This window comes from Anas acuta, chromosome 1, assembly GCF_963932015.1.
Source record: "Anas acuta chromosome 1, bAnaAcu1.1, whole genome shotgun sequence".
Lineage (NCBI taxonomy): Eukaryota > Metazoa > Chordata > Aves > Anseriformes > Anatidae > Anas > Anas acuta.
The window spans coordinates 152,246,898-152,273,255 of NC_088979.1; the positions used below are offsets into that span (position 1 = coordinate 152,246,898).

General features: G+C 41.6%; 1 protein-coding gene across 1 annotated transcript in view; it reads left to right on the plus strand.

Moving 5' to 3' along the window:
• EP300 (E1A binding protein p300) overlaps nt 1–22,938 on the plus strand; it is a 63,195-nt gene extending 40,257 nt beyond the window's left edge. Inside the window, exons 17-31 of the mRNA XM_068667285.1 lie at nt 176–294; nt 1,555–1,794; nt 2,380–2,468; nt 4,835–4,915; nt 7,361–7,417; nt 8,887–8,964; nt 9,998–10,065; nt 11,448–11,598; nt 11,936–12,082; nt 12,468–12,581; nt 14,433–14,598; nt 15,077–15,241; nt 17,333–17,494; nt 17,961–18,242; nt 19,530–22,938. Coding sequence (XP_068523386.1) covers nt 176–294; nt 1,555–1,794; nt 2,380–2,468; nt 4,835–4,915; nt 7,361–7,417; nt 8,887–8,964; nt 9,998–10,065; nt 11,448–11,598; nt 11,936–12,082; nt 12,468–12,581; nt 14,433–14,598; nt 15,077–15,241; nt 17,333–17,494; nt 17,961–18,242; nt 19,530–21,764 — 4,154 coding nt within the window. The 3' untranslated portion in view covers nt 21,765–22,938. The remainder of the gene's footprint in view (nt 1–175; nt 295–1,554; nt 1,795–2,379; nt 2,469–4,834; nt 4,916–7,360; nt 7,418–8,886; nt 8,965–9,997; nt 10,066–11,447; nt 11,599–11,935; nt 12,083–12,467; nt 12,582–14,432; nt 14,599–15,076; nt 15,242–17,332; nt 17,495–17,960; nt 18,243–19,529) is intronic.
• The last annotated feature ends 3,420 nt before the right edge of the window (nt 22,939–26,358 follow it).

Here is a 26,358-nt window from a genome sequence, read left to right on the forward strand (position 1 = left end):
CCAGGTGATCATTTTAATGTCCTACTCAGAACTTAGTGTTGAGAGGATAAACAACCCAAGTTAAGTATCTTGTATGCGTTGAGTTGTCTGTAGTCTTTTCACACACCACATTTTCCCAGCAGGTTTCTTCCCTACAGACATTTTTATCTTTCTAACGTTGATTGTTTTTCAAAAGTTTTCAAGCCAGAAGAGTTGCGGCAGGCACTTATGCCAACACTGGAGGCACTTTACCGTCAGGATCCAGAGTCTCTTCCATTTCGACAGCCTGTGGATCCCCAGCTACTAGGAATTCCTGTGAGTTTCTTAGCAAGATATTTTCCTGGCTTTAACCCAGAACTGCTACACTATGACATATCTACTTGAGAACAGCTTAGTCTGTCTTGTTGCCATTTTTGTGTTGATGTGTTTGAAGAGGTTTAACTTAGTGGAACATATGATGTTTGAGTTAGGAAAGTTTTTTGTTTTTTCAAAGGTTCATTTGGTTCTGTGTTCCTTTTGATAAATAAGCAGGTGGACCATCCAATGAAGTGATTACCACCAGTTCCCACTGCTGCGGGGGGATTCTTTTATATATGTTCCTTCACATTGTGATGCTTCTATCAATGAGAAGCACCTGTAGAATTCAGAGCTTTGAGTATGTAGGAAACTAAGTGGATTAAGACCACTTGAAAATAAAATTATCAATGATTAAGTTATTAGCAAAGAAGAGACTACTCAACTTGTTTTTCTTTAGGCTGAATTTTCTGCTTGCTTTAGAGTTGTCTCTGGAAGAAATTAGTATTCTTTAAGGGGTCTGTGTTTAAACTTTCCAGATTGACCACACAAAGTTTATTATCTGCCCACATGTGTACAAAGAATTCCTACTTAAGTCATTTGGGCAACATTTGTCTGAAAGATTTTTTTTGATTGGATGGCTTTATTCAGTTTTAATTTTCTGCAAAATTGCAAGACCTGTGTTTTAGGCAGGCATAAGTCTTTCTAATGTTCTTGAGCAAGCTTTCAGTTGGCTGTCATATTTGGAGGACTTTTACAGGACTGCTTGTCTTAATATTGTTTGGGAGGGATTAGAAAAAGGCATTTGTTAGATGAAAGATTTGTAGGAGGAGACATAACATCTTTTATCACCTTAATAAAATTATTGGGTTTTGTTATTAAATTAGCTGGCCTCTTTAAAAAAAAAAAAAAACACCACACAGGTTCTTTATGCTAATGTTCTTATGTATATCCTCAGAATCACGGTGGCTGCAAAAACCACTGCCATTTCCTTCTTTCTGTAAGCCTTGTTTTGCTGACTAAAAGTAGTGGCTTTATTTCATCGAGAGTAGATGAGTGATGGAGCCTGCGAAATACAGGAATAATGAAAAGGAAGCGCTAGGGAATGATATGGTGTTGCTTAGACTTCAATGTATGTCACAAGCAGCTTGACAGGCAAGTCAGGGAGGAACCTGTTTTTCTTGCTGTGTCCCAGAAGAATTTATATGCTGAGAATGCCTCTGCTGTCATTTCACAACGTAGTTCTGGAGTAGTATTTTGATATGCTACTTGTTCTTTCAGGATTACTTTGACATAGTGAAGAACCCCATGGACCTCTCTACTATAAAGAGGAAGCTAGATACAGGGCAGTATCAGGAACCATGGCAATATGTAGATGACATCTGGCTCATGTTCAATAATGCCTGGCTCTATAACCGCAAAACTTCCCGGGTATATAAGTACTGTTCAAAACTGGCAGAGGTGTTTGAGCAAGAAATTGACCCAGTTATGCAGAGCCTTGGTTATTGCTGTGGAAGAAAGGTAAGGAAAAATCATTCTTTTTTTTTTTTTTTTTTTTTTACTCTGCTGCTTGTTTTCTGACACTGAGGAGGAAAAATACAGCATTTGCAGCTGTTAGCAACTATGGTGTTTCAGAAATTCTGAAAGCTTACCAGGATTCACTAATCTTAAGTGATCTGGTTTTAAGTTTTTAATGCATCTTCCAATTCTATCTCTGTTGCTTAAATCATATATTTGTATATAAGCCCTTGGGGGGCTGCAGGGGAAGAGTCAGTTACTGAAAGCTTATGTTGATTTCGTTTAGTGCTAACCAGTTCATAATTACAAATGAAACAGATGTTACTGCACAAATGCTCTCAATTTCAGTGTGTATTGAGACTGTTGCACTTCCACTCTCTTGTTTTGTTATGCTCTCCATGTTTGGAGAAGAGCTAACCTGAGAATAACAGCCTACTGAATGTTTCTTATGACTCTTGGTAGTCTTGCCGTACTGTGAGATCTGTGCACAGAATAACGTGGTCATGGGTGGTGTCTGGGTCATGCTTGCTTGCAATGGAGAGCAAGTGACAATGTATGAGCACTAAGATGACCCCTTCCTCTTTGCAGTTGGAGTTCTCGCCACAGACTCTGTGTTGCTATGGCAAACAGCTATGCACAATCCCTCGAGATGCCACTTACTACAGTTACCAGAACAGGTAAGGAAAACTCACTTGGTGCAGTTTTGTGCATGCTGCAATCAATCTGTCAAAGGCATGCATGTATATACACATACACCCTCTTTATATGTGTACACCTTTGTGTTACAAGAAAAAAGTTGCTGGAAGCGCCCTTGAATAGTTTACCTTGTGTGCTAGTGATTTCTTTTTGCAAAAGTGCACTGTAGTCTATGCTCTTCTGCTTGCAATAATGTGTGATGTCTTAATAAATTATCCTGCAGTTAATTAAATATCATATATACAAGTTTGCTGTCTTTGCTTGCTACCATGCAGCAGTATTTTTCATGGGGAAAAAAACACATACAGCAAGTATGTTATGTTCATAATACATATCATACTTGGCAAGTCTTTGTTTTTCTTGCAATTTTAACTGAAGAACAAATATATTTTTGTGGTGCAAATCTTCAATGAAGATTTTTATATTCGGATACTAAGTAGATTACTTGCTTTTTCTCCTTAAGTAAGGGAGCTATCTTCACAGGCTTTTAGCAGCTGTGTAAAGAGCTGTTAGTTCTATGGCTCTTTTAACTAATGTTTTTGACCTCCAGTTTATTGAAGTAATTAAGCCTAATCTTATTTCTAAGGAAAGATTTCTTGCTAGGCTTCTCTTTGCCAACTGAGGGATTGAGGCAGGAAGAAACAGACTTTGACACTCTCATATCCCCATGCCTATTGCCAGAGTGCACCTGCTAGAAAAGGGATGGTTACCTCCAAATTATGTTTCCTCCATCCGTTTAGTTCCTGCTCTGTTCTAACACCATTCAAAAACAGCAACAAGGAAAACAAAGATTTTTACCTGAAAGTCAAGATTTTGCAAGAATTATAAATTTCTCAAGCACTTGGTTAGGTAGAAGCAACCAAAGAGCTGTAACAGATATACCTGAACCTTTTTAGGCTTCGTAAAGTTTTACAGCAGTGAATGGAGGTTTTTAGGAATGAAGAAGGGAAATTGTTTGTAATTTGAGTTTGCAGAGTCCCATAACTTCTGTATTCTAAAAGTCCAAAATTACAATAAGCTCTGTATTATGTATCAGTATTTTCTACTTATATTTATCTATGATCAAACACTTGATGGACCAAAAGACAAGTATTCCAAAGTCTGGCATGCTTTACCTGCTTTCAAACATCAGAATGGAATGTTAACATGTGCACATGGGACTTATTTGTATATAACAATACACACACGTACGTGTCTATCCGTAAACTGAAGTGCACAATCCCTGAAGCACTATTCTGTGCATCACCTCAGACAAAGGCTGGGAGAGAGGGTTGAGACCTGTTCATCTTAGCTTAACAGCTGCTGTAGTGTTGGTTTGTGTAGCTTTACAATAAGCTGTTGTAACTGTTTTTAGATGCCTTGTGCACTCAATTAACATGCTTTAGTAATAGAGAGGCTACAGTTTCAGAACACTTCTGAAGGCTGGGGTAGAATCTTGAATTAACCACTGTTTTTTTTCCAAATGTAAATGACACTAAATGAAACCTTTCTGTGATGCTTACTGTACTGATACTTGCGCTGTTCTGTGCTCAGATTGGGCTGTAGAAGAGCTGTGTATGTGTGGATAATTTGAGGTGTTTAGTTAATATATAGCTTGACAGTTCTATAATTGTCTGAAAGATTTTGAGGAGAGATTGTTTTATTCTTTAAGATTCTGGTGTTTAGCTTCCCCTTTCAACTGGGAGAGAATCCTGTGGCCTTTCAGCATTTATTCATTGAAGATGGAAGGTTTATCCTTCTTCCATTGATGTCCTATAGATCCTCCTGCCAACAGAACTGCTATGCTGATTTCTACGTCAGCATAGCAGTTCTTCCTTCTTTCTGCTCTTCCCCTCTTTCATTTTAATTCTTTGCTATGTGTGGCATGGATTATTAAAATGAAGAGGGTATGGGTATGCTAAAATGGAATACTCGTTTAATTTGCTTTAATCATTTGCTGCTTGAGAACCCATTTGAGAGATTTATTGCTAATCTGTGCTTTGCCTTGGCTTTCTGCTTTGTGTTGTCTTGTCCTGCTTCCATGTTCTTGTTTTTGTCCTGCAAACCCCCATTTCTTTGTCTGTTCGTGTATCTTCTCCTTCGTGCTTGTCGTTGTCTGCACTTGGCTTTGATTGCGCAAAAAACCCACCCAAACAAACAAAACCAAAAACCAAAACCAAAACAAAACCAACCAAACACAATGTGGGGCCCATAAATCTGCATCATTGAATATCCTTGCCGCCGTTGATGACCTGCTCTCTGCTCCTGTCCCTTCCTTGGCCTGCTGTGATTGGTGGCTCCATTGCTTGGCTTGGGCTGTGTTGTGTGGACGGAGCAGTTCACCCAAATATGGCCTTCTTGCTGACAGGTATCATTTCTGTGAGAAGTGCTTCAACGAAATCCAAGGGGAGAGCGTTTCTCTGGGAGATGACCCTTCACAACCTCAAACGTAAGTTGCTCGTGTTTGCTTGGGTTATGCATTCATGAACCGTGTCATGGTCTAAAGTGCGTCCTTGAAGGGAGAGGGAGTTCAGTTTTTGGTGACCCTATTTCTAGGCCAGTATAGGGAGGACCAGATATTTTTAGTAAAAGCCTGGGCTTGTGCTGTAAATTTCTTCTTTAAAATCTTGACTGGCTCAACTGTTGGTGAGGAGAAATTGCAACTATAGAGCTAGAGAGAAAAAGCAGTGAATCACTATTTTTCTGACAAAAACATCAAAGTATTTGAATGTAGAAAAGAACCATGACTACAGACAGGTAGGTGACAGATGTAGCTTGAAGTAGTTGAATGTAACATTCTGCTTATAGGCTGGCTATTCATCCTTCAGCTTGCTTTTCATCTAAATCAGAAGCAGGCAACCTCCTTTTGCCATTCAAATATTTCAGTGTTGGAGTGCCATCTGCCTATGAGAAATCTGTGCAGTTGTTGAACCGATAATGGCAAAAGGTTGTGGATGGATTTCCTTGCATCTTCCATGGTGGTAGGAAATTGTTTGGACAGTCTTCTGCTCCACTGTGCCTTTCTCATACCTCCCCCAGAAATCTTGAATCAGTTTTGGGAGACTAAGGAAGCCCTTGAGGGACAGCTAAGTGCCAAGCAGTTATTCTGAAGGCTTTGAGTTGTTAAGATGTTAAAGAAAGCTCTTTTGGGGAAGGACCTTCCAAGAACTCTGCAGATAGAAACAAGTGGGGAACTTGAAAGTCTAAAGCAAAGGGGAGAGTTGTCAAAGTCAGTAACTGGGCAGATTGAGGTGACTTTTGCTGGAAGTAGAAGCTGTCTTCAGCAGCACATCAAGGAATTTTGGTCACACTTACATACGTATTTAGAGCAATTGTGGAAGAATCTACTAGGGCTTGAGCAGGTATAAGTGTATCTGCTGCTCTGGAAGGAAAAAGAAATTGTTCTTGTGCTGGTCAGTGTAAGGGGCCAGGCCCGTGCGAAGAGTATGGATTGCTACTCTGCTAGAAGCAAAGACAAGATTTAATCAATATTGTTCAATTTTATTAGTATGATATCTGGGATATGAGGTAATTACACATGAGAAAAGCAAGTATATAGGTACATAGAGGTCTATGTAAGTAAATATCAAACGTGTATACAAAGTATTGCCTAGCTGCTGAGAGAATACAGCCTGTCTGGTAGGCATAAGTTGGCACAGCTCGTCACAAACCTTTGAGTCAGGGTAGGAGGCAGCATGGAGTGCTTTTCAATTGTTATGCGACATTTGGAAATACAGGTGCTAGCAACAAATTTAATGTTTAGTAATTAAATAAACCATTGCTTTCATGCAAGTAACGGTGAGAAGGTACTTCCAGTTCATAATGTACTTTGTTTTTGTAGTTGCTTTAAATATTTGGCTGTTATGTAATGAAAATGGACTCTATAAGCTGCACATAAGCAGCAAGTATACTTTTAAACACTCGTTCTCCTACTTAAAGGCTTTCTCTCAGGACCTCATTCTGATGGGGCAGAGAGATCTTGCTCCCTTCCTCTGTTACTGTAATGTGTAGTTAAAATGAAGGAAAGCAAAAAAAAAAAAAAAAAAGCTTAGAAACATATGTCAGGTCTTATTAGAACACTTTGGTGACTAGAGCTACAGTTTGGAGTAACTGGAAGTTCTGCAGAATAAACGCTGAAGTAAAAGGATTGGAAGGTTAATGCAAGTTGGTGTGACACAGACTTGGCCCTTCTTAGGGAGGCACGTGTCAATTGTCTCATGTTATCCAGCATCTCCTTAAGGTAAATTCTCAGGGATCTGGGTATTCTTGTTATGAATGTTCTGGACTACTTTGAATTACACTGGCATAAAAGATACCTGGGACCATACCGTCAAAAAGACAAAATTCCTAGTCCTGCAAAGGACTTCTTAAAGGAAGGTAAACCTAAAGTGCAAAGTGATGGCTGGGTTGAGGTTGGAGTGTTTGGAAGCTTAAATTTCTCCTTTGAAGTTAATCTAGGAGGAAGGCTAGAGGAATCTGAAAGAAAAGATCCTTTTTCAGTAATGAAAGATAATTGGAATTCTCTGCCTTCAGAATATCAGAGGCATATCAAATGGTCCTTTCACTATGAGAGATTGATCAAGCTTCTCCAGAACTTGAACCAGCTATTTACTATTTATCCTTGGGTAAAACTGAATAAGGGAGCAATGTGGGTCTTCACAAGCTATTGTGCTACAGAGAATTTTCTTTCTCCAGTGGGCAGAGTCAAGTGTGGTGTATATTTTGATTGTCAGTCGCTTTGAGCAATAAGATACCCTTCTTTGTAGTGCTAGTGAGTGTTTTAAAAAAAAATCTGCTTGCAGGTGTTGTCTTGGTGTGTGGAAGTGTGTGTGGTATGGCATGAATATATGCTGTCTTGTGTTAAAACTGAGTTTTATTGCCTGTTTTTCCATAGCACGATAAACAAAGAACAGTTTTCGAAAAGGAAAAACGATACACTGGACCCTGAACTGTAAGTAATGCTGTCACATCTTGAATGATCCTCATTTCATCATAGCTCTTTTGTTAAAGACATGTTATTCATTCACTACTAGCTTTGTTTTTCATCATCTTCCAAACTTCGTGTAGCTCTGTTCGTTAACCGGCAGGGGCTGCTAAACAAGCAGCATATCTGCCATTCTGTCTTGAGAACCCAAACTACCACAGCTGTACTTAAGAAAAATGTAAAGCTGTATGTATGGCCTGAAATTAGTGCATTTTGTTGTCTTTAATGTAGATCCAGCGAAAAAATGAATGCAGATAACTAAATTTGAAATGCTGCTGCAGCAAGTGCATGTCTCAGAACTGATTTGGGTCATTTGGCAGTAGCTTTTTGGTGCTCTTGGCTTCTCTAGTTGTCATATTTCACAGGCAGCTGTAGTAGAAGGAAAAGATCTGTTAAATTTGAATTATTTGGTTCTTCTGTACTGCTCTGGAAGCAGAACTGTAAGCATTCAGTAAAGATGGTGGTGACTCAGCTGCTTTTCTTTGTATTCCTGATGTTTTTTTTTTTTTTTTTTGAAGCCACTTTGAGCTCCTTCATTATACACCTGTGCTGCTACTCTGAAAATGCTATCCTCATTCTCGAATGAGTAGCAGGGATATTTATTCTTCCCACACTATTCTTGTAAAGGGCATAAAGGCCAGCCAATTCTTTCTTCTATTTTGCGAGGGCTGTGGGAAGGAGAAAATAGGAACTTGATTCATAACTTGTCTTTCCATTTGTTATAGTGGAGATGCAGCCTAACACTAACATACAAGCCTAACCTACAGTATGATACCATGTGCCCTACATAAATGACAACTATTCATTTTAAGTCTGACTTAGAAGCAGTTGTATTCAAAAGGAGTCAGATTGTCCTGATACATGAAATAACCTTAGCTATTTAGGAAACCTATATTCACCAACATCTGTGACCTAAACAGCATGACTTATCTCTGAGCTGTCCTTAAATCTCCGGAATTCTGAAAAATGCCCTTGACTATTGTTAGTGTTTTTCTCTTTCCCACCTTTCTGCAGTAGATGTGCAATGTTCCCCAGGCTTCAAGCACAGTGGGGCAACTAACAACCCACGGTTTCTCCTGGTTCCTTGCTTCTGATGACTGTGAATCAATTTTCTTTATTGTAGCAGCAACAAGCAGTTCACAGGTTTGAGTCTTAGAAGGGTTTCACTAAAAAAAAAAAAAAAAAAAAAAAAAAAAAAAAAAAAAAAAGTAGATGGCAGTAAGGCAAGCAAATGGTGTAACGTGTCCCTGCATAGCCTACCTGCAGATCTTTAATGCATTCTGGAGGCTGTTCTCAGCATGGGTATCCTCTATGATAAATTGAATCGAGAACCTTAAATGCTAGAACTGTTTTATTAAAGTACTACAGAATGCAGAAACAACTAATGGTACTACTAATCTTGCTTCCCTGCCACCTTTTTTTTTTTCTTTCTACAGGTTTGTTGAATGTATAGAGTGTGGAAGAAAAATGCACCAGATCTGTGTTCTTCATAATGAGATAATCTGGCCTTCTGGGTGAGGAATTTCTCCTTAAGTAGAGTATGAGATAGATTTATTGGAGTTAGTGCATATCTAAAGATGTCTAATAAAACCCTATCCAATGGAAAAAGTTGCATATCCACCTGAAAAACTTACAGAATATATACGGTAACCTCAGATTTGGAAATCATGTCTTACTATTATGTGTGAAGTTTTCTAACATTCCTGTATATAGAAGGCCTTTCAGTTTTATGCTTCAACCTTTTGTGTTTAAAGGTACTTCTGCTTTGTGAAAAGATGTTCCTAGTTTGAAACAATTTCATACCAATTTATTTTCTGCACAATTCAGATTGCTTTGTCATCTTCAAATTTTGTAACCGCTGAAGTATTTTAAGATGAATTCCCCTTCTTGACCCCTGATCAGATGAAATTGAAAAGCAGCATAGCTGTCTTTAAATACTGAGTTGCTGTTGATCAAAATATGCTGTCTTTTATTGCTTTAATATCCCTTTAAAGAAACTTATAAATCATATGTAGAGAAAGATCTATAGGGAGAGTTCAGATGATTCCTTCCTGATGAGAGCTCTTTAACTTTTACCATTTTGTTATCATTCACATTTCTGCAGAAAAGGTAGATACACTGTAACAGAAATAATTTGCAAATCTTTTTATAAGCTACAGTGTACTTAAGTGTTTTTTTTTTAATAAGGAGGGGAAGAAGGAAAGAAAAAGATTGGCATCTAGCCAACTTGTATTTTTTCTTAACAGTTTGAGACTGTTTAGCTTGAAGTATTCCTGGAACAATTGGTGTCAGACCTGCCAGTAAAGATGCTGTTTCCTGGGCTGAAGCTTGCAGGTTGTGGCAGGGCTGTACACAGGCGGTGTACCTCTTGGATCCTGTACTGCAGCTGTTTTTGCTGGCACTATTCTCTGTGCTGTCTGTTAGTTCAATTTTCGGTTAAGGTATTTTCCAGACCTTACCTGGTGAAAGATTTTGTTTCCAATAAGATGCTAAGGAACTTGTGGTCTGATTTGGAGTGTTTTTCACTTTACCATATTTCTTCTTCAGTTTTGTCTGTGATGGCTGCCTAAAGAAAACAGGACGAACCAGGAAAGAGAACAAATTCTCTGCTAAAAGTAAGTTTCTGATGACATTTGCACAAGCAATCTTAAATACTTTATGGGTGGGGAAGAATTGGCTTTATGCTCATTTTACATTTCAGTCTTTGAGTTAGGTGGAGGACACTTTCTTGAACATCTGTTCTGTGGTCTTCAAAATGTCTGCATTCTCAGGTGCTGCCTTTTGGTTAATAGTCTGTGGTACAGGATTTATGTACTATTTTAAAGCACTGCTAGTGCACGATCCATGGTATTTTTATCTGTTACAGGGTTAATAGGAGCTGATTTGAAGGCACTATATGGAACAGAGACAGCAATCACACAAGTTTCCACCTAGACAAACAAGTCTTTAGAAAGCTGCTTAGCTTAGTGTACATAAAATAGTAAATATTTACTATAGCTGCTCAAAAAAAAATAATTTCCAGTCAACCAGTATGTTTGGAGATTCAAATCTAACTTAACAGCAGTGTTATGCAGGTACTTAAGTTGCTGCTTTGGAAAATGAGGAAGGAGTTTGTCCAAGACTGTAAATTGTCTTGAAATTTGGGGTGGGGCTAGGGGGTGGACTGATAGACTTAGCACTCAGTCAAAAATTTCTCTTCAGCATTTCTCATGAAATGGAAAGCAAACCAAAGGTTTCAATACAGGTGTTACCACCTAAGTTTTCTTTCTAGCAACCTGTATCTGTTGCCAGACATACATACTGCGTACATGGTGATGCTGGATGTATACTCTGTATACTTCACTAAGAAGGTCTTAAATTGAAAAATGGAAGAGCCGAGTGACAGATCTGTAACCTCTGTCAGAAGTAGTGGGCAGCAGTGAGACAAGCCTTGTTATGCCACAAATCTTTGAACTCCCTTTCAGCTTTAGGTTTTGTCAGCTAACTCCATGCTTGTGCTTCTGTCTGCATTTTGTTTGAAGAAACTTCTGAACAACCTGTTATTTGCAGACAGTGATTTAGTAGTTCTTTATCAAAATGGATTCTTTGGGAAGTAAAGAGATTAACTTGACTAGTGTGACTTAAATACAGAATATACTTCTAAGTGCAACATCTTGTCTCGTCTAAGCTACATCTGAGAGCAGTGTTTGTAATCCAGTTTAAGTAATTAGAAGCTTCTATTCAAGAAGAACCTTAATTGTGATTGACTTTAAAGACAGATAGGAACTGGGTTGAGATGCAGATTGTTTCTTTGTTTGAATGTCTAAACCATAAGCGTGCCTGTAGGTGAAAGGCAGCTCATCTTTATCCAGAAGGGGTCGCGTTCAAAGATAATGCTTTCATTTATAGTAACGTACTGCATGTGTTGAGTCACTTTTCATTTCTCACCTGAAGAGAGAAATCACGTTTGAACACTTTGGTTTTGTATATATTCAGAGATGGTGTCTTCTTCCTGCAGGGTTACCGGCTACAAGACTTGGTACCTTCTTGGAGAACAGAGTCAATGACTTCCTAAGGCGACAGAATCACCCGGAGGCAGGAGAGGTTACAGTTAGGGTGGTACATGCGTCTGACAAAACTGTCGAAGTGAAGCCAGGAATGAAAGCAAGGTATGTTCTATCTGCTTCTAGGTTTGATCTGTTTTGAGGAGGAGGTGGGAGGGAAAGCTATTTGAATTTGCTTGTATGTTACTATAAAGAAAAAATACTGATGGATTCAAAACCTCGCTACCAACCAGTTCTTGACAAACAGGTACTACGGGAGCATATTAGTTCTGATGAGTGTTGTCTTTTTCATAGCACAAAGTGGATGTGTTATATTTGAGTAGTCTGTAAGCATTTAAATGTAAAATTACCCTAAAATTACACTTGTTGTCTTTACATGCTGATACGTATTCTCTGATACATGGATGCATTTGGAATTCCCTTTTTACCTTCTAATGTGCAGATTTGTAGACAACGGAGAGATGGCAGAGTCTTTCCCTTATCGAACAAAAGCGCTTTTTGCCTTCGAGGAGATTGATGGTGTAGACTTGTGCTTCTTTGGGATGCATGTGCAGGAATACGGCTCAGACTGTCCCCCACCCAATCAAAGGTGAGTAGCTGCATGAAATCTGATTTTGTTTTGGTAATGTTTCAATTAGGTAAAGCTTCTGAGGTTCTGTATAGAGCTTCAGCCTTGCATATCTGAAGAATGTAATTTGTGTTAGTTTCTAGAAACAAAATAGCTTCTGGAGGGGATATTTAGTTAAAATAACTTATTACTGGAGTTGTTGGCTGGCAGACTTCAGGATCATCTGTCAGTATTCTAAGGAGAGGGATTGGATGGCTCTACAGAGAGGAGGCAAAGATGTCAAAAACTGGTATGTTAGGATTAGAGATTTGAAGATTATATTGGATGCTTCAAATATATAAAATGTGAATAAATTTCTACAACTAACTTAAAATCTTTGCTTCTCATCATGCCCTCTTTTTTCTAGGCGAGTGTATATATCTTACCTCGACAGTGTTCATTTCTTCCGCCCTAAATGCTTGAGGACTGCTGTCTATCACGAAATACTAATTGGATATCTAGAATATGTCAAGAAATTAGGGTAAGCCTTTTTAATGTTTTCTGTGTAGATTTATGCTAGATAGTTCTTAGTGCAAATTAAGTTACTTCATCTTATTGTGCAGAATTCAGTGTTTAAATATCAACCAGTGATAGAATAAACTGGTAACACCTGTTTACAAGTAAGAAGACAAACAAATGGATTTACAGGTATTTCAGGAGAGGCTTGTTTCACATATTCTAGGTATAAAAAGCATTTCCAGACTGTTTTAAGTCTAGGTAGAAAAAGTTAACCTTGTATGGACAACAAAATTTGGCTGGCCATGTTGATTGATTGTACAGTCCATGTGAAACGCCACTGCTTTAATCAGGTCATTCCTTTGGACTGGCAAGTAAGTTCTTATCCATGTTAGTTTATGAGGAGAGAGGTAAGTGTCTTGTCTGCACTGATTAACAACTGTGCAAGGCTACTGAGAAACCTCTTAGAGAAGGAGGAGTTCAAATTGTGAGGAACTGGAAAGGTAGAGGAAGAGGACAGTATACATGGGACAGCACCAAAGTACAGAATATACATGCAACAGCACAAAAACCACCACAGAACAAAACACCACATAGCACGTTAAGGAAAGAGAAGGGTGGAAATTAAATGACTGATAACTGAAGTAGGAAAGACAGTGAGGTAAACATCAGTCTATTGTTAAAAGTATCTGGTATAGTTTGGCAGAGTTATTCATGAAGAAATTTTTAGGGATTGTTTAGGGTAATTGAGAAAAAATGAGGGAGTCAGAACGGAGGGGTGGATGGTACTGTACTGTCTTCAGTACCTCAGAGAGATGATACATTCACCTATGATGAATATATACACTTCGAAGGCATATATTAGACTTCTTTCCTGATGTTTTGTTATATATTTTCTGACCTGTGAGTCTGAAAAACTTATGTGTAGAGCTCAAGGCTCAGTTTTACTTAATGCTGTTCTGTGCTAATGGGTAACATCAGGTTCTCATTTTGGGAAAACAATATTGGTCACGCAATATCATCTCTCCATTCTCAGGCAGAAGGAATGACAACTGGCTGCAGTTCCCAGGGTTTGGGTAGGGTTCTGCAGAACTGTTTCTCAGCGCACCAAGGATGGTTATTTTTCTCTAACTTGAGATCTGATTATTGCTCCTACTGGAGTTCTTTTTAAAAACTAATAAAGAAGAACTGAGGATGAAGAAATGATCTTCATGGCATTATAGTCTCTGCAGCTGCTACTATTTGGATGTCATCTGTCTTCATAGTGCTTATGATTGTGTACCCAACAGCATAGGTTGATAGTGACTGTGTTTTGTTTATTTCCAGATATAATTGTGAAACCTTTAAAAACTGATTTTCAAAATTAAAAAGAATCTACAGTAGAAAAATGAAGTGTGTTTAAGTAATTGTGTTTCTTAAATGTTGCTAGGTAATGAATGATTAGTGCCTCATAGAAAAAGAATTCTGCATTTTCCTACTTTAAAATACCTCGTCTCCATCTTTCTTGTTAGTTAATTGGCAGGTGGTAACTGCAGGTCTGCATTAGGCTTTGTTTTTTTTTTTTACCTTGACTTAAAAACATGCGCATTTGATATGAGCTCCTCTGTATACAGTGCTAAATCTCTAAAAAAAAAAATAAATAAATAATAAATGAAAATAAATAATAATAATTAATGGAAAGGTGCTAATGTTATCTGTGTGAATGGAGCTGGAATGAACACTAGAATTGAGATCTTGGAGAGCTATATGTATAATTACTGTACTTCTGGTAATAGCAGCCAAGTTTGTGGGAGCTCCATCTGGTGGCAGAGAGGGAAGCAAGCTGTATTAACTATCATCAGAGCCCACATGTACTCTTTTTGTCTAACGATGCTAGGTATACTACTGGACATATCTGGGCATGCCCACCAAGTGAAGGAGATGACTACATCTTCCACTGTCATCCTCCTGACCAAAAGATACCCAAACCCAAACGACTGCAAGAGTGGTACAAGAAGATGTTGGACAAGTCTGTGTCAGAGCGCATTGTCCACGATTACAAGGTTTGTTAAGTGCATGTTTGTGTTGTGGGAGGGTTTTGACCAGTCTCATCTTCATTTTTTTTTTCTTTGCCTTATGCATTGTCTTATTCTGGGAGTGTACTACATCAGTTTTAAGGGAATTGAGCACTAAAAGCTTAGAGTTAACCTGTCCTATTCAAAGCATGAAGCTTCTGAAATCAATTCTAATGGTAGATTTAAAATGACTACCGGGAATAAACTAAATTTGTGAGCAATGCTGTATAAGGATCTAATTTTTACAATGTAAAGAATTTATGGAATCTCTGGTTTTCCTGTGTTAAATAAGATTTCAGGGTTAGGCTGCTGACAAAGTTGGGAATAGGTAAAATCTTTGGAATTACCAGCTAGTGTAGAGAGGTCAGTGATTATAGATATTAGTGCCTTTTTATCATGTATTGAAAATTATCTTTACTCACTTGATTTGTAGTAGTGGTAACCAGATGTTGTTTTCTTTTTTCAGGATATATTTAAGCAGGCAACAGAAGACCGTTTAACAAGTGCAAAAGAGCTACCTTACTTTGAAGGGGATTTCTGGCCGAATGTTCTAGAGGAGAGTATTAAGGAACTCGAGCAAGAGGAAGAAGAACGGAAGAGAGAAGAGAACACTAGTAATGAAAGCACGGATGTAAGAATGCTTCCATTATTTCATGATCTAAAGTAAAAGTTGTGATTACCTATAGTCATTTGAATATTAAAAACAAACAAACAAACAATAACAACAAAAAACAAACACAAAACACTGCTAGGCTATTTGCATGGCTGGCTTTTTCACCTTTTGCTGTAATGGAAAATTCAAATTTACGTTTTATAAATTAACAGTTTGGTAGAATATCAGCTACATTTCTATTAGCAGTGGCTGTTCATATGGCTATAAACCTAACTAATTACCAAAGTCAATTAAAGTGAAACAACTGTTAGTTGAATATTTTGCTGCTGAAATCCAATTATCCATGTTCATGCTGCAAGCTCATCCTGGCTTGGAAGCTTCTTTCTTAAGCTTTAGCTTCTGGACAGTGTCTCTCCTTTCCAACCTAGATGTTACAACAGTGATCTTAGCAGAACACTTGGAGAAAGCAAGACAGCTCTGATTTAGTGATTTACTCAACTGAGGGTTTTGTTTTTTAAGTGGGAAGCTTTACAGTATTGAGGATGTAAAGCACAAAATCCCATTGAATTGTTGTGGGACTACCTAAACTACAAATTTTTTTTGCTAGTATCTTGTGCAATTTTTTTTAGGAGAACATGCAAAAAATATCCTTTTGCATTCCACACAGAACAAAAAAGCTATACCTCTTCAAAAATAAATTTGAAAATGAGCAGATGTGGAATTCATACGTTTGTCCTTGCTTTGTTGAGCTCTTTGTGGAAGAGGTAGTGAAAAGTTAGTAATCCTACTCACACAGTAGAACTTACTAGTTAACTCTTGTTTAAATGCTGCTGCTTCCTCATCTTATGATATTTGAATTTTGTTCTGGTTTAGAGTCAGCGTTCTCCTAAAAGATTTCTGCATCAAAAAGTTAATTTAATGTTGCAGGAGAACCACATGTTCTACTTGTGCTGCTCTTTGCAACACCTCCTGTCAAGGCTTTTGAATAAACTAAGTTTGAGCCATCTGGGAATTAGGCAACTTGATACTGAATTTGCAATAACTAACAAGTAGTTATTTGGGGAGGCATCATTTTGTTTTTTTTTCCCCACTTGGCATAGTTGCAGGTTCACATCTCTCTCATCTATCAGAAACCAGTGTTGAGGAATCTGACCTAGCTGTGTGTGTGATGCTTCTCAGTGCCTATGTTGATCTTTCAGAGCAGTTTGGCCCAAAAACTCATGGTGGGGAAAGCCTGCAGCATATTGCTGTTCAACCTTGGTTACTAAAAATAAATTGAACCTGTTATTTACCCCAGATTTCAATGAAATCTGAGGCAATAATAATCTGTAGACTCTAATTAAGTGATAATCATTCATGTTCACTGGAAATTTCCATCATGATAAAGTTATTTTAAGCTTAGCTAAAAGCTTATTTGAATTAAGAATTGCTTTGATTCTTGACTGTCATATGCTCGAGTGTTTTGAGAGGCCCTCTCAGGAGCACAGAGAGTAAATTGTTCATTGGTATTTGATTATAACTGAAATGAAGCTGACCTGTTTTAACTGTTGCACCTTCCTCCTATCACATCCTCATTAGAAATGATATTGCTAAGGCCTTTTGAACTTGGAAGAAAAACTTCATATAAAAATCAGTTTAATATTATACAGTTAAGAACTGTTGGACAGAGGGGTGTAACAAGGTAAATCTAGGTGATTAAGTCTCTTATCTACAGTTAGTGTAATATCAATTCTGCTTTTTTTAGTTTTAAAATGCAACGAGGGCCATTTGCTGAACCCATTTGTGATTATTCAGGTTCTTCAGCATTCAGCTATCAGAGACAAACAACTTCCGATAAATATTGTTTAGTGCTCTTTATCCCTTTATCCTTCCTAAGCATTTATGCTTTTAGTGCTTTTGGAGCTATGCATTGTTGATCTTGTTATCTTATGGAGTGATTCCAGTGGAATTAATGTAATCTTAACTTCCTTTCAGGGGACACCATGGTAAGTGTCTTTGGAGTGAATTACTGTGAGTTTTAGTCCTGCAATTATAAGAGGTGTGAAAGTAATAAAATGTTGATGTGGTATAACTTAGATACATGACATAAAATGCCTTTAAAATTGCCAGGTGAGCAAGGGAGACAGCAAAAATGCCAAAAAGAAGAACAATAAGAAGACAAGTAAGAACAAGAGCAGTTTGAGTCGTGGCAATAAGAAGAAGCCTGGCATGCCCAATGTGTCCAATGACCTCTCCCAGAAGCTGTATGCCACTATGGAGAAACACAAGGAGGTGAGAGCTGACAGAATGAGAAATATAGTTTGTACTTAAGTACGTAAGTGTGCAAAACCTTAGTACTTTCAACAGATCAGTGTGCTGTAAATCATACAGGTATGGCTGGGGAATTGGGTGGCCCACCAGACAAAGGTACCAGTAAGTCAGGGCGTTCTTTGCTATGAGGGCAGTGGGGTTAAATTCAACTCTGCACATGTGGAAGGAACTTCCTAGTAGTAAAACTGTTGTGGCCATCCAGACTGTTAGTCTGTTCAGTCCAGCACACGTTACCTAATGCTTCTGAAGGTGAGCCTGCAGTGCACCCAGCGGTTTGAAATCTCTCAATCTTTACAAACATACCACCTTAGCAGCACATCATTTGAGTGTTAGCTGGGCCTGGAATTGTGCACTCTGTGTAATGTAGTTTGGTGAAGAAAACATCTTGTTAAATTCTGGCATTAACTCTTTTTTCTTGGATTCACAGGTCTTTTTTGTCATCCGTCTCATTGCTGGCCCTGCAGCCAACTCCCTGCCTGCCATCGTTGAGCCTGACCCACTCATTCCATGTGACCTGATGGACGGGCGCGATGCTTTCCTAACCCTTGCTAGAGACAAGCACCTGGAGTTCTCCTCACTACGAAGGGCTCAGTGGTCGACCATGTGCATGCTGGTGGAGCTGCATACGCAGAGCCAAGACCGCTTTGTTTACACCTGCAATGAGTGCAAGCATCATGTGGAGACCAGATGGCACTGCACTGTTTGTGAGGTATGCTTGGTGAAGGTTACCCTAATCGTGTGCCTGTATCTCTGTGCCCAGAGTGCTCTTCAACTAATTTCACAATATTAACTAATGAAAAAGATCTCTACAGCTCATCTTCTGGTAGTTAGAAAAGAGAGGAAATGTTTTCTGTATCAGATAATGCTATTAGTTGACTACTTGATATGATTTCTGTCTCCTACTTTAATGCTGTGAAGAACTAAAATAGCAGAATGGTGTTTCCCGTAGTTCATTTAAGGTACCGCTGCTTAAGCAGCTGGAAACTGTAGCGATTGCTTGAGTTGTAATAGTGGGCTTACTTGATTCTTCTGAAGTGCAATTCATCCTTTCTTCCTCCAGAGTCAGAGTGGTGCTGTGAGATATTTCTCTAAATAGGGTTCTTCATCAGCTTACCAATACAGAGATTTTGTTGTGCTATAAAACAGATTCCTGTACTTGTGTGACTATTCTGCTAAACTGTTGTCGGTCTGTAGTAGCAAACAGCATACTTGTCCTAGAAGCGTTTGCAATACCCAGGGTGTTTGAAGACGAAGCCCAGTGGCCTGTGTCAATGCTGTGTCCTGCAGAAGCTGGAATAATCTCGAATCTGGCTTAATTTAATTTTGTAGCCTGCTGGAATTAAATGACTACCTTGGATTCAGTTCTGAAAATCCCTAGTTAAAATTTGATGCTCTCATTTTGCAATATGTACTGGAAAATGAATTCCAAATTTCCTATGGATTAATGAATCCTGAGGACTTGGATCTTCTTAAAATCAGTTAGTGAGCCCAGATTCTTTGGCTGTTGTTTTCACAGAATGTAAATGCTGTTCTATTCTTCTGTCAGTACACTTTGCAGTTTAACTCACTTGGAAATGCAGCTTTCATTCTGCTTTCTTTGAAAATTGGTCAAGAGTGAGAGAAAAGGTACTCCTTTTGAAGAGGCAGTAGATGGGCCTTTCCTCTCTTCTCCTTTTTTTTTTTTTTTAATCAGGAAAGAGAGGGATTTTTCCAGCCCAGCTGAATCACGTGTGACTTACTAACCCAGAGCAAACTTGTTTTTCAAGCTATTTGTGTAAATTTCAGACACCCTTACACCCATGCGCTTTCTCTGGCAATAATTTGGGTTTATTCCTCTCTGCTACCTCAACGTAGCCTGAAAAAGTAAATTTTTCCCTCAAGCAACAATTTGCCTGGAAGGAACAGTCTGGGAGCAACTTGTTGGGGTAGCACGGCATTTATTTTATTGTATGGAGTTACAGGATCACTGATAACTCTGCCTTCGTTGTCTTTCCAGGATTACGACCTGTGCATCACCTGCTATAACACTAAGAATCACGACCACAAGATGGAGAAGTTAGGCCTTGGTCTAGATGATGAGAGCAACAACCAGCAGACTGCAACCACGCAGAGCCCCGGTGATTCGCGTCGCCTGAGCATCCAGCGCTGCATCCAGTCTCTGGTCCACGCCTGCCAGTGCCGCAATGCCAACTGCTCGCTGCCATCCTGTCAGAAGATGAAACGGGTTGTCCAGCACACCAAAGGCTGCAAACGCAAAACCAACGGCGGGTGCCCCATCTGCAAGCAACTCATTGCTCTCTGCTGCTACCACGCAAAGCACTGCCAGGAAAACAAGTGCCCGGTGCCCTTCTGCCTCAACATCAAACACAAGCTGCGGCAGCAGCAGCTTCAGCACCGTTTGCAACAGGCGCAGATGCTCCGAAGGAGGATGGCGAGCATGCAGCGGACCGGTGTGGTGGGCCAGCAGCAGGGGTTGCCCTCGCCCACACCAGCCACCCCGACGACTCCGACGGGCCAGCAGCCCCCGACGCCGCAAACCCCGCAGCCCCAGCCTCCGCCGCAGCCCGCCTCGCAGCCTCAGCCCGCGCCTCCCAACAGTATGCCGCCCTACTCCATGCCGAGAACTCAGCCCCCCAGCGCTGTGTCCCAGGGCAAGGCAGGCGGCCAGGTGACTCCTCCGACTCCACCCCAGCCACCTCAGCCGCCGGTTCAGGGGCCTCCTCCAGCAGCGGTGGAAATGGCCATGCAGATCCAGCGGGCGGCGGAGACCCAGCGGCAGATGGCCCAGGTTCAGATTTTCCAGAGGCCGATTCAGCACCAGATGCCCCAGATGCCGCCGATGGGAATGAACCCTCCGCAGATAGCCAGAGGTCCCGGCGGCCATATAGATCAAGGCATGGGGCCGGCAGGAATCCAGCAGCAGCCGCCGTGGGTGCAGGGGGGCTTACCCCAAGCTCAGCTGCAGCCGGGGATGCAGAGGCCATCCATGATGTCCGTGGCCCAGCCGGGTCAGCCGATGAATATGGCACCTCAGCCAGGGATGGGCCAGGTCCCCGGTGCCGCTCAGCCCAAACAACCACCTCTGCCCCAGGCAGCCTTACAAAACCTCCTGCGGACTCTCAGGTCTCCCAGCTCACCCATGCAGCAGCAGCAGGTGCTCAACATCCTTCACTCCAACCCTCAGCTGCTGGCCGCTTTCATCAAGCAGCGGGCCGCCAAGTACGCGGGCTCGCAGAACCCCCAGGGGATGCCGGGGCAGCCCGGGATGCCCCAGGGGCAGCCGGGGCTCCAGCCGCAGCAGGCCATGCAAGGGCAGCAGGCGGGGGTGCACCCCAACCCGGCCATGCAGAACATGAACCCCATGCAGGCGGGCGTGCAGAGGCCCAGCATGCCGCAGCAGCAGCCGCAGCAGCAGCCGCAGCAGGCCATGGCCGGGATGAATCCTCAGGCGCAGCAGATGAACATGAATCACTCGGGGATGGCTCCCCAGTTCCGCGACCTCCTGATGAGGCGGCACCAGATGATCGAGCAGCAGCGCCAGCAGCAGCAGCAAGGAGCGGGACCCGCGCTGGGGCCGGGGATGGCCAACCACAACCAGTTCCAGCAGCCCCAGGGCGTGGGGTACCCCCAGCAGCAGCAGCAGCAGCAACAGCAGCAGCGAATGCAGCACCACATGCAGCAGATGCAGCAAGGAAACATGGGACAGATAAGCCAGCTCCCCCAGGCGATGAGTGCAGAGACAGGAGCCAGTTTGCAGCAGGCTTTCCAGCAGAGGCTGCTTCAGCAGCAGATGGGGTCCCCAGCTCAGCCCAATCCTATGAGCCCCCAACAGCACATGCTCCCCACCCAGGCCCAGTCCCCACACCTCCAGGGCCAGCAGCTCCCTTCATCGCTCACCAACCAAGTGCGTTCTCCGCAGCCTGTACCCTCGCCGCGGCCCCAGTCCCAGCCCCCCCATTCCAGCCCGTCCCCCCGGATGCAACCTCAGCCTTCTCCACACCACGTCTCCCCGCAGACCAGCTCCCCACATCCAGGACTGGTAGCTGCCCAGGCTAACCCCATGGATCAAGGGCACTTTGCCAGCCCGGACCAGAGTGCAATGCTTTCCCAGCTTGCTAGCAATCCCGGCATGGCAGGCCTCCATGGTACAAGCGCCACGGAACTGGGGCTCAGCTCCGAGAACTCAGACTTGAATTCAAACCTTTCACAGAGTACACTAGACATACACTAGACACGTTGTAGCATTTTGGGAGCAAAAAAAGAAAAAAAAAAGAAAAAAAGAAAAAAAACTTATTTTCTCAAGACTTTTTGTACTGAAGACAAATTTTTTTGAATCTTTCTTAGCTAAAACAACATTTTTCCCTGGACACATCTGAACTCTGCAGCAGTAGTTTGTGGTTTTAAAAACAAACCAACAACGAACCTGAGGGACAGTAGAGTACAAAGAATATATTTTTGTTATGGCTGGAATCATAACCAGTCCTTTTTCTTGTTTTTTTTTTTTTTTTTCCTCGTGTGCGTTGGGGAGGTCAGGGGAAGAGGGTGATCTTTTGGCTGTTCACCAAAGGACACCCTACTCATGCCTCCAATAGGTTTTATTTTTTTTTAAATTAATGAAAATATGTAATATTGATAGTTATTATTTACTGAGGCAGATGGTAAACATTTTCCCTATTCTGGTTTTTCTTCATGTCACTGCAAAAAAACAACAACAGAAACGTTTTAAAGACAACAACACAGGAGAAACTATTCCTAAAACCGGAGGACAAAAGGGGTTAATGTTGCTTTAAAAATACATTACATATATAAATATATATATATTAAAGTAAATACCGATCTTTTCCTCTTTGGTTGGAAATATGTCAATTCTTTGAAAAATGTAAAAATATTAAATAACTCAGTCCCCTCCTGAAGTCTACTTTTGTCCTCCAAGAATTTTCTATACAAGAGTCTGAGCTTAAAAAAAACTTCAAGTATTAAAATAATTTGTACATGTAGAGAGAAAACAACATTTTTGCAAATACACAGGGGCAGCTGCCAAATGGATGTAGTATATATATTGTGGTTTCTGTTTTCTTGAAAGAATTTTTTCGTTATTTTTACATCTAACAAAAGAAAAAAAAATAAAAAAGAGGGTAAGAAACAATTCCAATGGGATGATTTTAACCTGAGAAAGTCCCTGGGGTTTCTTCTTTATGCTTGCTTTCTCTCTCTCTCTCCCATGCCCTTTTCCCACCCTCTTCCACCTTCTGTAAAACTTGAAAATAGAAAGCAAAAAACCCTCAGCTGTTGTAAATCATGCAATTAAAGTTGATTACTTATAAATACGAACTTTCGATCACTGTATAGACTGTTAAAAATTGATTTCTTATTACCTATTGTTAAATAAACTGTGTGAGACAGAACGCCTGTTTTTAATGTTTCCCTTCGCTCCAACATGTGTTGCTTGTTCATAAACCGGCGGGGTGGCCGACTTTGTGCTGCTTCCCGTGTTTGCTGTTGAGAAGTTGGAGAGCTATTTAATGTATATGACTGTTTTAAAATGCAAATCTATAATAAGGGACGTGGAGTGACGATTAGTCTTATAAATGGACGCTTTGGGTACAACTCTGCATTCGCGTTTGTTCGTGGCATGTATTTTACCAAAGAACCGAGGTCTGACCTCAACAGTTGTGCCAGTCAGCTGCGCCGCACCCTGCTCAGCCAGGCTGGGAGCAGCTGATGTTCAAAGGACCTATTTTCCATTTGGAGATGAGAACTATTGTTTGGATATGTGACATTAAAAGATCCTATTTCACTTGGAATACATTGTACAACTTTTGGCACCAAGGTGGGGGCGTGAGGTAAGCTTGTGTGGGTGTCCCCATAGGCACTGCACTGGGACAGCTGGCAGTAACGTCTGCAGGTCAGGCACCTCCGTCTTGTTTTGGGGTTTTCCTGCACAGAAATGCTTCAGCTGGGGTGTGCGTGTGTAGCAACCCCAGTTGTGTGCAACTGCCTGCACGTGGTGTTAATCCTGTCATGTCAAAGTCGTGTGTTGTGTGGTGGGTCCCTTGTGGGCTTCCCAAAACACTCAGCTGGGTGCAGAGGGAGTAACTTGTGCACCTGGGAGACCTGGGTCCAGGTCTGGAAGTGTGGTGTGGCGTGAGCATTGCTGTGTCCACCAAGCCCCGGCAAATGGTGTGAGCAAGCTGCCCTCAGGGGAAAAAGGGCTGACAGAAGATAGAGGAAGCTGGATGAATGGGAGCCGCACCCAAGCGTTGTCCAAGCGCAATGGTGTTTTGTAAAGTGGACGGATGTTTGAGGCTGTTAGAAAATGGGAATAAAATGCGTGGTATTTGGGTATAAACACCAGTAGATTGATTGTCCTGTGGATAGAAAGGTGTACTTGATAGCAAAAAGCCTTCAGCAGGTTGGTGGAAAGTCCCTGAAAGGCTCAGAGAAAGAAAGCAGCCCTGTGCTTTGGCATTCTCCCATGAGGGCACGGCCAGTTCTGCATGAAGCCCCTGAAGCCCCCAATTCCTGCATCTGCAGTGGGAGGCACTGAGAGAAGCAAACACAAAGCCCCGTATTTAAGGCCAGGGTAGTGGAGTGGGATGGTTGAGCCTTGGGTTCTCCATTTTAGACGAAGTTTTCCTCTTCCCCACACCTATGCAGAGCCTCATTTTACTTTCAGCCTTGGGCCTTGTTAGGCTGTAGCACAAATAAAAACCCTTTTTAACTAGACAAGTATAAAGTGTACCCGGCTTTCTGGCATGTGTTTGCTTTTTGTATATCCCAACTTACAGGCTTGAATGCAAGCAAACTTTTCCGATGTTAGCACAAAAAAAAAAAAAAATCTGGTTTGAATTTGTCCCGGCCTGCATAGCAGCATCTGGCCCTTGCTAAAGTGGGGAAGCCTCAAGACCTGGCAGAGCAGGTTTGATTCAAAGAGCCACAAATCTTCCAAACTTGAACATCTACGCAGTGACTTGCTGAAGCATCACCAAGACGTTTCATGTGACAGCACAGCTGCTCTGTCCCTATTCGTAGATGCAGTTTGTGAGCCAAGTTCAAATGTTTTATTGAGGTGGTGTGGATGATCGGGGACTTTGGATTTGCATGGGGTTCCTTCCCCCTTCACTGCTCTGCTTTCCCTGATCCCAGCAGAGAACCAGAGCCCACCAGCTGAGCCACCATACAGCTGACTGGGGAAAGGGTAGGGCTCCAGCATGGCAGTAGGTTGTTAGCCACTTGGTCCAGCAAAAAGATCTCCTACACAAAGTTAAGAATTAATCACCAATTAGTGTTGAAAAGTTTTAGCAATACAAAGATTTATTGTCCAGCTACAATGTTACTAAGGCTTAAAGTAAAACTGCATGCAGTTCAGGGATGTCTGCACCAACTTTCTAGTGTCTGCCCCTTCCACTGCCACTTCCAGTCCTAAAGCTGATGACTGAAGTTGCAAATGGGGCAAGCTCACAGTGAGTTTGTCAGGGAAGGAGTATAGTGTTCATGGTTTCTCCTTCAGTTATGGGATCAGCTGTAAAACAACACCAAATACTGTTCTCACCTGGTTCACTTTTCCACATTATTTGCACATTTGCTGTTTATGGAGTGTTTTCTGCATGTTGCACGCTTCTTGTTATATATAAAACTGGTTCTACCTAGCTCCCAGTTGCTCCAGTGATTTGGTTACTGGTGCCTTGCAATAGCACTGGGCAGTGGCATCCTGCGACTGTGTCTGCACCGCCTCCCTTGTTCTAGCATCGTAGATCCTCCACTCAGCACGACGACTCATTGCAGAATCACAGAACGCCTGAGGTGGGCAGGCACCTACGGAGATCGTCCAGCCCACCTCTGTGCTCAAAGCAGGGTCATCAAGACCAGGTTGTACTGGGCTGTGTCCAAAGGAGTATCTCCAGGAGGTGCTATGGCCTTTCCAGGTAACCTGGTCCAGTGCTTGACCACCCTCACAGGAACTAAAGTTTCTTATGTTTAAACAGAATTTCCTTTGTTTCAGTTTGTGCCCACTGCTTCTTGTCCTGTTCCTGGGCACCACCGAGGAGAATCTGGCTCCATTATCTTTCCTTCCCCCATCAGGTAATTATCCACACTGGTAAGATCCCCCTGAGCTTTCTCCAGGCTGAACAATTCCAACTTTTCCTCATGAGGGGTGTGCTCCAGTCGCATAATCATCTTCATGGTCCTTTCAAGTGTGCTCTCTCCAATAGCTCCGTGTCTTTCTTGTATTGGGGAGCCCAGAAATGGACATAGGGGTGGCCTCACCAGTGCAGAGTTAGTGGTGAAAAATCACCCCCCTTGATCTGCTGGCAATGCTCTTCGCCACAAGGGCAAGTTGTTTGGCACGTTGTTCAACTTGGTGTCCCCCAGGACCTCCAGGTCCTTTTCTGCAAAGCTACCTTCAACCGAATCAACTTCCAGCATGTGCTGGTGCCTGGGGTTGTTCCTCCCCGGGGGCAGGACTTTGCACTTCTTGCCGATCCGCAGGAGATTCTTGTCAGCCCATTTCTCCAGCCTGTCCAGGTCCCTCTGGATGGGAGCACAGCCCTCTGGTGTCTCAGCTGCTCCTCCCAGTTTTGTGTCTGCAGGCTTGCTAAGGCTGCACTCTGCCCCCTCATTGAGGTCACTAATGAAAATGTCTAACAGTACCGGCCCCAGTACCGACCCCTGGATACACTGCTAGCGATTTGCTTCCTCTGGGCTTTGTATCAGCGATCCCAAGCCTTCAATTCACCTCACTATCTATTTATCTAGTCCATACTTCCTCAGTTTGTCAGGATGTCGTCAAGGACTACGTTAACAGCCTTATAAGTCCAAAATAA